Source organism: Oncorhynchus gorbuscha, linkage group LG08, assembly GCF_021184085.1.
Source record: "Oncorhynchus gorbuscha isolate QuinsamMale2020 ecotype Even-year linkage group LG08, OgorEven_v1.0, whole genome shotgun sequence".
Taxonomy (NCBI): domain Eukaryota; kingdom Metazoa; phylum Chordata; class Actinopteri; order Salmoniformes; family Salmonidae; genus Oncorhynchus; species Oncorhynchus gorbuscha.
The window spans coordinates 57,549,870-57,564,519 of NC_060180.1; the positions used below are offsets into that span (position 1 = coordinate 57,549,870).

Genomic DNA, 14,650 nt, shown 5'->3' on the forward strand with positions numbered 1-14,650 from the left:
TGTGTTTCACGTGAGAGAGAAAAGCTATCCTTTTGCTTTTCAACTGAGGAAATTACTAATCATGTAAGCAACTACAACATATCTATTGTTACACACTTGGTTTATTATGGAGGTATTGAAAGACTGAGAATGTTATATTGTGTCAGCCAGTCAGTCCACAGTCTAAGATGACAAAATACAGATCATTTCCAACCCAGATCTGAAAGTGGAATTGTAGCTCATTTTACATAGGATTCCAAAAAAATGTATGTTTTCAGGACTCCTTACCAAATAATTAAATGAACAGAATTAAATATAAATCAAACATCTCTTCATATTATATCTATAAATCATCTACTCATACAATCTCCTCAGGTTCCATGAGACCTTCTCTCCCTCTGGGCAAACACTGGTTTAATCAACGTTGTTTCCACATCTATTCAACAACACAAAATCAATGTGATGACGTTGAATCAACGTGGGAAAATGATTGGATTTGCAGAAAGTCATCAACATATTGGAATGTTGTATTTTTTTCACCCAACTTTTCACCTAAATTTAATGACATGGAGATTTTGATTTTTTTTTAAATTTCGTGTTGAATTCACATTAGTTGACAACTCAACCAAATTTAAATCCAAACTAGATGTTGAAATGTCTTTGCCCAGTGGGCTGAGACTATTATACTAAACATTGCCCTATTACTAGGACCAAGACTATGCTTATTTTTCACATCAGATTTTCCACATCTTGTTTATCTAAACCAGTCTTTAAAGAATACCAAATAACTGATGTTGTGTATTTGATAGAAAGACTCAAGGGATGCATGTATGAAGACCATCTGCTTGAAGGGGTATTGGACCCAGTACAGTTTGTTCATTACACTCGGATGACACATAAAGAAGCAATATTGTTTGTCTAGAACATCTTACACACAGTGTACTATTGATAGTCTTGCATCATGCCAGGCTTATACAACGCTACAATATTGACAACTAGTAGCACTTGTGTCCATTTCTTCTAAATTATGAACTGTGAGATTGCAGGAAGCAGTGGAATGTATTTTGCTTCATCTGATATTAAGATTGAATAACCTAATATTCTTAGCCAAATTGACACTTGTAAAGCGAGATATGAATGCAAGATGCTTTGGTAACATTTAGACACTAATTAAACCAAATAATCGTCATTATTTTGCATTGACCAATTGGGCACAATGTGCACCACAAGAGGCTGCTGAGGGGACGACAGCTCATAATTGCAGGAACGGAATAGCATGGAAACCATGTGTTTGATGTATTTAATACCATTCCACTTATTCCGCTCCAGCCATTACCAAGAGCCCGTACTCTTCAACTAAGGTGCAACCAATGTCCTGTGATATGCACATACTGTATACACCCTATTACCCTGTGAAATCATTACTGCACAAATCAATGGTTACACTCAATGCCCATTAAACTGAACTGTCTAAAGAGTCCTGGCACTGAACATGAGAAGCTTCCGTAAGAAACTATTGATCAAAGGCTATGTCCCCACTTCCTTTGCAGAACAACATTAGAGCACATTTTATATCAGGTTGATAATATTATGCCAGTGTTGAGTGCAAGGGAGCGGGAGACTTATATCTGTGAATTCATCCCCAGGCACATGGAATGCACTTCTGTAGTTTGTGCTGTTGTTTTTTCCACTAGACACATTTTTGTAAGAATCTCGAGTAACTAGCTACATAGCACAGAGTAAGAAAGAGGTTAATTGCATTTGCTTTGGGAGTCGTGGTAATTTGCTTGGTGACAAGCAGGAGAAATGTGCAAAATCTTTTGCACACAATAAATCAATGCACAAATCATTGTCTTATGTGCAAACAAATCTACATTTTGCACGAATGCCCACTGAAGACAACATTTAGGCATTGATATGCAATCACAGATACATCAATACAGATACTTCTGTACATACAGTAGAATTATAGTGAATAGAAAATGAAGTGAGAGGTGGGTACCCACTATGTTTGTCTTTTTGCAAACACTTTCACAACATATATCTACGAAGTGAGTAAGTACTCATGCCAAAACAAAAAAACGTTCTAAGCATGCAGTCTAAGAACCGACAGATTTAAATCAAGCAGCAAAGGTCAACATTCATTAGGTAACAATCTCTGCACCCTCTCTTCATGACACCAAGGTTGCATCCCAAATGGCATCATATTGAATAAAAAGTGCACTATTTTTTACCAGAGCCTAACAGGCCCTGGTCAAAAGTAGTGTACTATATAGGGATTAGGGTGCCATTTGGGACAGACAGAAACACTATCCCATGCAGCCTACACAAAGTCAGTTGTGAAGGTAGTCCACTGTACACACAGCTATTAAGCACCTCGCTGTACAGTACATCCACAGGTCCGATGAGTCATTATGATACAGTAAGAAGGGAAATGCATATCTAATGCTCCTTCGAATGGAAAAGCAGTAGCTCAAGAGGAGTATACATTTTACATGAGAGACAGATGGGACAATTTGATAGTAGGCCGTAGCAGTAGTTCCTATCCAGAGGCATTGATGTAGAGCTGACTCTGCAGGATGTAGTCGATGACTGTCTGGTTCAGGTAGTCCACCACATGACCGTCCCCGTGCTGCAGGGCCAGTCTGATAGAAGGGACATAGAATTAGAATGTGATATGGGAACAGCTTAGTTCAACTAGAGGCGGTTTCCCGGGAGTAGACAAAGCCTAGTCCTGGACAAAACAGTAAGCTTAATGGAGAATTTCCATTGAAAAAGCTTTTTAGTCTAGTACTATGCTTAATTTGTTTCCGGAAAACAGCCTCCTAATGTTCAGCAAATGTTTTGGTTAGACCGAAGAGCCACTAAACAGCTACTGAAGTGGTACATTAAAGGGAAATCCACTCAAAAACTATCTTTTGGTATTTTGCATCATCATGATGATGTGGCAAGTGACACTTTACTTTTTGAAAGTCCAATATCTTGAAATCTTGAGCGCTGACATGCAAAACATTTTGGAATTGTATCAACATTGGACTATTGAAAAAAATAGCTAAAGATTGTTTTTGAGTGGATTTTCCCTTTGACAAATACATCTTTGTGAAAAAGAACCAATCTTTACCAGAGTCCACAGTGAATAAAATACAGTAGATTCTATAATTATGTATTATTATTTATTAAATAGGCCTAATGGAGGCACAAAATAGGATGGGTGCTAACTTATAATTCACATTTACCTGCTCTTGGTTGAGCTGACAATGGACATAGGGTGGTTGGCATCGTCTTTTACTACTGTGATGTTATCCTGGAAAAAAACACAGAGAAAGTTTTACGTTATAAAATGTATCAATGGATATTTATAATTTTCTATGGTACAGAGTTGGTACCATGTTAAGACATTTTACATAATAAGCTTTAACAGATTATATTATCAAGCGTATTGGGTTTCCACTTTTAACCAAGCTCATGACTCATATAGGCTCAAAATGCAGATAATACCTTGTTCTTGCGCAGCACAGAGGAATGGTTCATTATCCTCTCTGTATCAACTCCATCCCGAGGCACAACAACAATCCCAAAGTCTCCCACAATCACCTCCATCTGCAAACCATTTGTATGGCACATTGCAGTATTGCCTTATAATTCTGTCACTGTAATAGTTATGGTAAAGTGTCTCGGATGCAACATTATGCATATTAGGATATTCAATAATTATCATTTATGTCCCTACGTGGAGACTGGATAGATTAAAATGTCAACATTATTCAAAACTATTAGTCTTCCAGTGTCCCCTTCGGTCTCTTTAGAGGTCTTACTATGTCTGCTTAGAACTTCAGGGCAAGCCATTAGGACAAGTATGTACTGTATACTATGTAAAGTATGAAAATAACTAGAAAAAAAACAAAGTGTTAATATTTTCTGTGAGAATGACAGTCTTACAACAGACTTAAGAAGACAGGGAAGTGAAAGAGTGAGAGGGCCTACTTACATCACTGTCTTTCCATAAGCCAGGGATGCAGAACGACTCCAAAAGATCACTGCCACACAGAAGCAAGATGCGCAACTCTGGACAATAGACATGAAGACAGAAATTAGACACCCAATAAACAAAAAAGTACATGGATAAGATAACTTCCTGTTCAATTAGTCGATAATGAAGAAAGTTATTTTGGTTTGTGAAGGGAAAATATAATGACCCAAGTTAAAAGCTTTTGTATTCTGACAATATATAGTCGGTATGCAATATTGGTAGTACATCAATCTTATGGAGACATACAAAAGAGTGTTAACTCACCAATTTCCTCATATCGCATTACAGGGCCAAGGTTGGCATTTTCATCTTTTGATATAAAAGAAATCAAGATAAAATAAAGGGTTATTAATCAATCATTGTGAACTTACTGTACCATACAATTACAAATGTATGATTTTCAGGAAGTTGCTTGTGTAGCATACTACTTACCCACAAAGGTAAAACGATCAATGTGGGGGCGAACACAGCAAATTTTGCCCAAGCTCTCACTCATCTTCCCCCAAAGCTTAACTGTTTAGGTATGAGGAAGCAAACATCAGACATTTTCTAGTAGCAAATGACATCCATTGAATAAGTTATAGAAAGCAGACAATCCATTTCTTAGTACATTACAACAACCTTTCCTCCTTCTCATCAATCATAAATTATATTTCAGATTCTGAGCTCTTTATTGTTAACCTAATGAAAATGGCACGAATGAGATCTGAAAGACATTTGTGTAGCATATATGTACATAATCCCTCACTGGCAGTGGGCTTGTTGTTCATTGTGTTGTGGTTCTGATAGATGGCAGTCTGAGTCTCATTCTGTGGTTGGCCGATCACTGGAGTTGTGGACGGTGTGTTCACATTGGACAGAATGCACCCTGTGACTCTCTGTGGACAGGAAAAAAACAAAAACATAAAAAAAAATTTTTTAACCTTTATTTAACTAGACAAAATACCATGATTGGCACCTTCAGTCCAGTTAAATGGCATTTGATCCAGCTTAGGTCAGCACCACAAATAGATTGCCCACATTCTGATGGAAGGATTTGTCACATATTACAGCAGTGTTTTGATATACTGTAGTGTTCTAAATTCGGTAATGTTTTGTTGCCATGGAAACAATTGCAGCATACAGTAATGTTATAGGCTATTTCTAAAAACAGTTCAATTTGCCCTGTCTTTATTAATATTTAGTGGGCCGCGCATGAATGTATTATCTATGAATAAGTTCCATACACCCTAACTAATTCTGTTGCATCCAATGTAGGCTACCTTGAACTCTCCTCTCTGAACTACCACAATTTTATCTTGATATTATCCTTCACTGCTAAATGTACAGCCCATGCAATATACAAAGCCGCAGGAAGTAGAGGTGCTGAGGGTTCCCCTGATAAAAAAAAAAATATACAGTACCAGTCAAAACTTTTTAATAATAGTGGATAATAGTGAACACATCAAACTACGAAATAACACACATGGAATCATGTAGTAACCAAAAAAGTGTTAAACAAATCTAAATATATTTTAGATTCTTCAAAGTAGCCACCCTTTGCCAGCTTTGCACACTCTTGGTATTCTCTCAACCAGCTACACCTGGAATGCTTTTCCAACAGTATTGAAGGATTTCCCACATATGCGTAACTCTTGTTGGCTGCTTTTCCTTCACTCTGCGGTCCAACTCATCCCAAACTATCTCAGTTTGGTTGAAGTAGGGTGATTGTGGAGGCCAGGTCATCTGATGCAGCACTCCATCACTCTCCTTCTTGGTCCAATAGCCCTTACACAGCCTGGAGGTGTGTTGGGTCATTGTTTTGTTGAAAAACAAATTATTGTCCCAAAAAGCGCAAACCAGATGGGATGGCATATCGCTGCAGAATGCTGTGGTATCCATGCTGGTTAAGTGTGCCTTGAATTCTAAATAAATCACTGACAGCGTCACCAGCAAAGCACCCCCACACCATCACACCTCCTCCTCCATGCTTCACGGTGGGAACCACACATGCGGAGATAATCTGTTCACCTACTCTGCGTCTCACAAAGACACGGCGGCTGGAACCAAAAATCTCAAATGTGGACTCATCACACCAAAGGACAGATTTCCACCAGTCTAATGTCCATTGCTTGGGTTTCTTGGCCCAAGCAAGTCTCTTCTTCTTATTGGTGTCCTTTTAGTAGTGGTTTCTTTGCAGCAATTCGACAATGAAGGCCTGATTCAGGCAGTCTCCTCTGAATAGTTGATGTTGAGATGAGTCTGTTACTTGAACTCTATGAAGCATTTGGGCTGCAATTTCTGAGGCTGGCAACTCTAATGAACTTATCCTCTGCAGCAGAGGTAACTCTGGGTGTTCCTTTCCTGTGGCGGTCCTCATGAGAGCCAGTTTCATCATAGTGCTTGATGGGTTTTGCGGCTGTACTCAAAGAAACTTTAAAAGTTATTGAAATTTTCCGGTTCGGCTGACCTTCATGTCTTAAAGTAATGATGGACTGTCATTTGTCTTTGCTTATCTGAGCTGTTCTTGCAATAATATGGACTTGGTATTTTACCAAATAGGGCTATCTTCTGTATACCACCCATACCTTGTCACTGTAACGATGTGCTCTGAGAGTCGGCAAGCAAGTTCAGGGAGTAAGTGTTTTAATAAATAAATGCAACATAATACAAAACAAGAAACACAAACAACACACAGGCATGAAACAGAAAGAATGATGCCTGGGGAAGGAACCGATGGGAGTGATATATATAGGGCAGGTAATCAAGGAAGTGATGGAGTCCAGGTGAGTGATGATGTGCAGGTGCGTGTAACAATGGTATCAGGTGTGCGCCATCACGTGCAGCCTGGTGACCTAGAGGCCAGGGAGGGAGCACATGTGACAGTCACAACACAACTGATTGGCTCAAACACATTAAGAAGGAAAGAAATTCCACAAATGTACTTTTAACAAGGCACACCTGTTAATTGAAATGCACTCCAGGTGACTACCTCATGAAACTGGTTGAGAGAATGCCAAGAGTGTGCAAAGCTGTCATCAAGACAAAGGGTGGCTACTTTCTCAAATATAAAATTGTGTTTTACATTTTTTTGGTTAATACATGATTCCATATGTGTTATTTCACAGATTTGATGTCTTCACTATTATTCTACAATGTAGAAAATAGTACAAATAAAGAAAAACCCTTGAATGAATAGGTGTGTCCAATCTTTTGACTGGTGCTGTATATATATATTTTTAAAAAGATATACATACTTTTTCCCGGTCACAAAATGAGTGAACTAGGCCTTCATTAGTCCTTTATTAGTGGAGAAAAATACTCCCCAGCCTGAACCCTCCGCCCCCCAACCCTGGCTTACCTTCATGAGGTCACGATGATGCTCCAGCACGCTGCATGTAGTCTGCCATGTGTCCTGGTAGCACTCCCAGGGATCCACTCTGCATGAAAATAACACATGATAGATGAACAGCTGTGTACTTCTGGGCCCCTATTTATAAAGCGTCTCAGAGTAGGAGTACTGATCTAGGAGCAGATCCCTCCTGTATAGATTCATCATAACCTAAATGGCAAAACTGATCCTAGAACAGCACTCCTACTCACGCATGATGAATACGTGCCCTGATCTCTATCCTTTTCCCTATATAGTGCACAATGGAAGTGGTCTGATGACGCGGATACTACACTACAGAACTGTTTTGGAAGCACAGACTGGAATGTGTTCCAGGATTCATCCAATGGCATTGAGGAGTACACCACCTCAGTCACCGGCTTCATCAATAAGTGCATAGACAACGTTGTCCCCACAGTGACTACCAGAAGCTATGGATTACAGGCAACATTCGCATCGAGCTAAAGACTAGAGCTGCCGCTTTCAAGGAGTGGGAGGCTAATCCGGGCGCTTATAACAAATCCCGCTATGCCCTGCTACAAACCATCAAACAGGCAAAGTGTCAATACAGGATTAATACTGAATCCTACTACACCAACTCTGACGCTCGTCGGATGTGGCAAGGCTTGAAAACTATTACAGACTACAAAGGGAAATCCAGATGTGAGCTGCCCAGTGACATGAGCTTACCAGACGAGCTAAATGCCTTTTTATGCACGCTTTGAGGCAAGCAACACTTAAGCATGCATGAGAGCACCAGCTGTTGTGGATAACTGTGTGATAATCCTCTCGGAAGCCGATGTGAACAAAACCTTTAAACAGGTCAACATTCACAAAACCGCTGGGCAGACAGATTACCAGGATGTGTGCTCAAAGCATGAGCGGACCAACTGTCAAGTGTCTTCACTGACATTTTCAACCTCTCCCTGACAAAGTCTGTAATTCCTACATGTTTCAAGCAGACCACCATAGTCACTGTGTCCAAGGAAACGAGGATAACCTGCCTAAATGATTACCGCCCCGTAGCACTCACGTCGGTAACCATGAAGTGCTTTGAAAGGCTGGTCATAGGGGCCTCCCGGGTGGCGCAGTGGTTAAGGGCGCTGTACTGCAGCGCCAGCTGTGCCATCAGAGTCCCTGGGTTCGCGCCCAGGCTCTGTCGTAACCGGCCACGACTGGGAGGTCCGTGGGGCGACGCACAATTGCCCTAGCGTCGCCCAAGTTAGGGAGGGCTTGGTCGGTAGGGGTGTCCTTGTCTCATCGCGCACCAGCGACTCCTGTGGCGGGCTGTGCGCAGTGTGCGCTAGCCAAGGTGGCCAGGTGCACGGTGTTTCCTCCGGCGCATTGGTGTGGCTGGCTTCCGGGTTGGATGCGCACTGTGTTAAGAAGCAGTGCGGCTTGGTTGGGTTGTGTATCGGAGGATGCATGACTTTCAACCTTCGTCTCTACCGAGCCCGTACGGTAGTTTTAGCGATGAGACAAGATAGTAGCTACTACAACAATTGGATACCACGAAATTGGGGAGAAAAAGGGGTCAATTTAAAAAATATATATATATATATAAATAATAATAATAATAATAATATAAAAATAGAAAGGCTCACATCAACAGCATCCTCCCCCCACTACAATTTGCATACCGCCCCAACAGATCCACAGATGATGCAATCTCAATCGCACCCCACACTGCCCATTCTCAACTGGACAAAAGAAACACCTATGTGAGAATGCTGTTCTTTGACTTCAGCTCAGTGTTCAACACCATAGTGCCCACGAAGCTCATCACTAAGCTAAGGACTCTGGGACTAAACACCTCCCTCTGCATCTGGATTCTAGACTTTCTGATGGTCCGCCCACAGGTGGTAAAAGTAGACAACAACACGTCTGCCACGCTGATCCCCTCAGGGGTGTGTACTTAGTTCATTCCTGTATTCCCTGTTCACCCACGACTGTGTGGCAAAACACGACTCCAACACCATCATTAAGTTTGCTGACGACACAACAGTGATAGGCCTGATCACCCACAACGATGAGACGGACTATTGGGAAGAGGTCAGAGAACTGGCAGTGTGGTGCCAGGACAACAACCTCTCCCTCAATGTGAGCAAGACTAAGGAGCTGATTGTGGACTACAGGAAAAGGCAGGCCGAACAGGCCCCTATTAACATCGATCGGGCTGTAGTGGAGCGGGTCGAGAGTTTCAAGTTCCTTGGTGTCCACATCACCAACTAACTATCATGGCAAGCGGTACTGGAGCGCCAAGTCTAAGACCAAGAGGCTCCTCAATAGCTTCTATCCCCAAGCCATAAGACTGCTGAACAATTAATAAAATTGCCACCAGACAATTTATATTGACCCACCCCCCCACCCGTTCCCTTGTGTACACTGCTGCTACTCGCTGTTTATCATCTATGCATAGACACTTCACCCCCACCTACATGTACAAAGTACCTCAACTAACCTGTACCCCTGCACACTGACTCGGTACCAGTGCCCTCTGTATATAACCTCATTATTGTTATTCTTATTGTGTTACTTTTTTATTATTACTTTTTATTTTAGTCTACTTAGTAAATAGTTTCTTAACTCTTCTTGAACTGCACTGTTGCTTAAGGGCTTAAGCATTTCACGGTAAAGTCTACACTTGTTGTATTCAGCGCATGTGACAAATGTAGGGAATAGGGTGCCATTTGGGAAGCAGGCTTGTTGTTCTGGGCAGATAGCCACTGACTCACCTGATCCAGTCGGACGACTGGACTGCCAGTTGACACATCGTGAGACGATGTCTGCTGGGGACGAGGCCCTGTGAACACATGGTGGGATTGATTAAGCTTTCAAGCAGTCATTGTGTTCATTGTGTGTGTCACATTGTGTGCACCCTATTCCCTATATAGCGCACTATATCTGGTCAAAAGTAGTGCACTATGTTGGGAATAGGGTGCCATTTACAACTCATACATTGTGTTTATTCAATTTATTGTATGTCTCTGCATGGTAATCCACTGGTTTGACAGGTTTTATTTGTGAGGAATATAAAATGCACATAAGATTCATGATATGACTGAAACGGCATTTCTCGTACATTTATTATTCATGTTTTCTGTTTCTTATAGAGAGAGAAACTGGGAAAAGCTTTTCATTCATTCCAGAAACGGCTCGGGAGAATAGATGACGATAGTATTAGAGGTGCTTTATGTAATCTGAATGCAACATGAACACTTACACAGGAGGACCATACAAAAAGGTCACACAAAAAGGTCACATTCATAAAAATAACCACAAGCTATCACTCATGTGCTTCATTACTGTAATTATACTCATGTCAGTCAAATAACAAATGGGGATTCTTTGTTAGTTACCCGAACTTCATAGATACCAAACAAAGCCGTCTGTGAATATACTGTTGAAGAAGTTCTTACCGGTTTGCCATAGGAGTCATGTACAGGTGAAATGATACCCCCAATCACAATGAACTTCCCTGTTTTGTGCAGGTATTCTCTGGCTTTTTCTGTAAAAGCAGATACAGTATGTAACTGTCAACATACTTATCATGGTTCATAGTGTGCATAATATTACAGTTTTAATCAGGTAACCTGTTTGCCATCAGCAAACCCCAAAATAAATTAACCCTGGCTTGCCAGTATACATGCAAATGAATGTGTACATAATATCTCCAGGGAGACCAATAAAATAATTCCAGAAGCCATGCTTTAGTTTAAGCTACAACTTAAGTCTACAATAACAGTTGTTTTCAATTGGAAGTTGATTGATGAGAACTTTTTGGTTCAACCACAGGGCAAAAATTCATCTATTCATCTATTCACTCTATTGTTGTGGAGTAACGTTACTGCCTGCATGCCACCAATAGAGAAACTCATGATATGAGTCCTCTTCAAGCAAGCCTGTCTGTGGAAACTTACTGAAGACTATATGTTGCAAGTATACCAGCTCAAAGTGTATGATCTACAATGCCTGTGCAAATTGAGCAGAGCCACTACAGATAGAGTCATATACATGAATATGATTAGAGAATGTATTATTCATGCAAGAAGACGGGGTATGAGAGAGGAAAGTAAGAAAGCTATGTTTTGAGTTGAATGTTAATGAGAAAGTCAGAAATCTGGGGTTGCCCTCCAAATCAGATGGATTGAGGCAAAAAAAACACAAAAAAACAAGGCGGCATCCTAAATAGCACCCTATTCTCTATGTAGTGTGCTACTTTTGACCAGGGACCATAGGCCTCTGGTCAAAGTAGTGCACTATATAGGAGTGCCATTTGCAACACAGACAAGGGTTCTAGTGAAGACATACAACTATTGAATGAGGTAATAATGAGCTACAAGCGTCTCACCCTTACATTCTCAAGAGAATCACAATTCTTCTCAACAATGACTTGAAAAATAGATGAAACTGAATCACTATTGAAATGCATGATCTGACACCATCCAAAAGTCCTAGTCCTTGGTATATGCATGTATTTGCTTCATCACTTTCTGTTCTTTCATGTAATCCTGCTGTGAGTCAGAAGGGCTCACTGGGGAGTTTCCATTGCTCCCTATGAGCAACTACAGTACTTTCATTTTTCCAGAACTGCCACTCCAAGACATGCAGAGAGGTGGTGTGAAAAAATAGGTCATGGAAACATGGATGCTTTCCCCCTCTGCCCCATAATATTCCAGGTTCACTTACTACTGCTGCAGCATAATGATTTCACTCAAGCTATTCTTATGACTATCTCTTATGATGTAGTTATTTTTCAGGGTACTAGCCTATGGTGTACCCTAATTTTGTATGACAGTCATTTAACTATATTTTATGATAACGGTTTGTATTATAAAATAGAGTACTTTACTAGTTATTCTGTGATTGCTTACATCAACATACTGATGCATCTGGCTGGCTGTTGAAATGTGAAATCTCCCTAATTGTGGCACTGTGCCATTACTGAATTATGTGTACTGGATCAGTAGCCTAATATTTAAAGCAACAAGAAAACCATGATGAAATAGTCCACAGATATTTAATTGACGAAATGTTCGTTGAAACTGATAACAGGTATGGCAAAGACAATAACGTAAATGCCTCTATGGATCAATCAAATTGCAAGTCTGCAGTCACAGAACATGAAAAAGAAAGGATATACAGGACCACACATGTCAAAAATGAGAACATATTTAGTCAAGAGATGTAGATTTGCCATTTGTGTTGGCTTGATATTTTACTGCATTTCCATGAATTGGTGAATACCTGTTGTGTTTAGCCGATTGTTTTACAATATTGCCCGGCTTCACAGTAAGATTGATTGTATGCTATCATTATTTGAGATACGATTTCTCATTCGTTATGAGTGACGCAGTATGTGCAATCAGGCAACCAATGCCCAAACATGCTCAAGATGCCCCCTGTGTCCAGTGGCTCAACATCCGTATACTGCAATACATTCTCAAAATAGCCTAGCCTACTTTATCCAAATCCATTTGCTATTGTTTTTAGGGCTGGTCGGGCTATGCAGCATACACCAACGTAGACGACACTGAAATGATACTGTGCGCTCAATATAGTAATAATAACCTGTAGATGGAATGGTTCTGGTGTTAATTAATGTAATTATTTTAAACATACGTGGTGTTCAAAAACACACAGCAAAATAAAATAAAAACACGTGAAATTCAATGATAAGACTTTAACTTAATTGACATAATCATATATCCGTCACTGAGGCCGTCGCCCATTTCAGCACCCCCCTCGTGGACAGCGAATACCATAAAGGTCTATGGCAAAACGCCTACCAAACATCACCCGATTCTGACATTATAATACTGATATATAGGTTAATTGCCATAGTAATGTAGACACCTGAACGCCTTCTCATTCTTAAACTAATATCCTACCCACAACATCTGGGGCACCAAAACCCCTTCAAAATATACAGAAGAACGCATAGGTAATGCTTACCAAACATATGAATGTGTCCTTTAGTGATGGGGTTAAAGCTTCCACATGACAGCAAAATAACGTGCGTTTTAGTGTTGTCCGTCATGATATGGTTGGATATGAGTCTCTTTTTCTGCAACTACCGATTTGTTCTTCTTTGTTTTGCTGTTAGCGACCGCAGAGAGAGGCGAGGTTAATTTGGATGCGGCAGTGTCCAAGTCTCCTCGCAGGATACAGAGCGTCACTACACTCTATATTAAAGGCACAGGACCAAAGGCACTCACAGCACTGGACATTGGAAAATGTTTGATTTTACAATACAATTTAAAACAATAGGTAGGCTACATTAGCTTTTATTATAGACTTAGTGTGGCCTCTGGCAAATTTGCCACATAATGGGGCATGCCACTGATCGAAATGATTCTTCCGTTTTTAATTAGACCTACTACTCCAGTATTACTTTGCTTCTGACTTGAGTAGCCTAGACGGTTTAGACATGAGATTAAGTGAGAAAACTGAACTAACTGTTGTTAAAAGGGCCTTAGTCTTATAGGCTTACCTTATGTGAAAACTCCACTCAAAAACTATATATTTATATATGTTTTATTAGTCCACTGTTAATACAGTCCCAAAATGTTTTGAATGTCAGCAGTCAAGTTTTCAAGATATTGGACATTCAAAAAGCAAAGTGTAACTTTGTCACAAAATGCATAATTTGATGTGGCAAGTGGGTTTTCCTTGTAAAGAACATTCCATCCTTTCTGCGCTGGCACTATACCCTCAAGTTGCATTTATGGTTTGTGTGGCCCATGGACAATTTACCATTATAATCATAATAATTAGGCCTATACATTTGCTGTGATAGCTTGACATAATATACAGTATATCATGCATTTAATAATTCAACAAATAATTGAGTTTATGTTAATTGGTTATATAGTGAAATTAAACGTATTTTCCTCATAGACTCCATGAATGTGAGTGTAGACTACCATGTTATCTTTAAAATTGGTCTGGTCTTGGGCTCCCTGGTGCTATGCTCGCCCCATAACAGCAGGGTCGCTGGTTCAAGCCCCATTCTGGCTGTTCCGAATTTGATTTGTCTTTTAATCACTACCTTGGTGGCAGAGGTGGGATAATTATGCTGCCTTTTTAAGTTTGTGATCCTCTGTTGTGTTCCCCTGTTTGCATTGGGGTTGGCTGTGAGCAGTATTGCAACCTCCCTGTTGTGAACGAGCATAGACCTAATATATCTGCCAAGAGGTCCCGACCCTTATGGCAAAGTTGACTCGACTTGTGATGTGAAAAAGGCAATCGAACTGTAAATGTCTGGGTGA

The 14,650-nt window shown here is 40.3% G+C and overlaps 1 protein-coding gene across 1 annotated transcript; it reads right to left on the reverse strand.

Moving 5' to 3' along the window:
• Nucleotides 1–31: 31 nt before the first annotated feature.
• On the reverse strand, nucleotides 32–13,523 carry LOC124041885 (nicotinamide/nicotinic acid mononucleotide adenylyltransferase 2-like). The gene is made up of 11 exons (XM_046359995.1): nucleotides 13,335–13,523; nucleotides 10,799–10,887; nucleotides 10,115–10,182; nucleotides 7,350–7,428; nucleotides 4,758–4,887; nucleotides 4,442–4,522; nucleotides 4,274–4,318; nucleotides 3,968–4,044; nucleotides 3,478–3,579; nucleotides 3,216–3,283; nucleotides 32–2,624 (listed from the first exon to the last, which is right to left on the reverse strand). Exons 1-11 carry the CDS (start codon nucleotides 13,417–13,419, stop codon nucleotides 2,522–2,524), a joined length of 927 nt encoding a protein of 308 aa, XP_046215951.1. The 5' UTR covers nucleotides 13,420–13,523; the 3' UTR covers nucleotides 32–2,521.
• Between the last annotated feature and the right edge of the window lie 1,127 nt (nucleotides 13,524–14,650).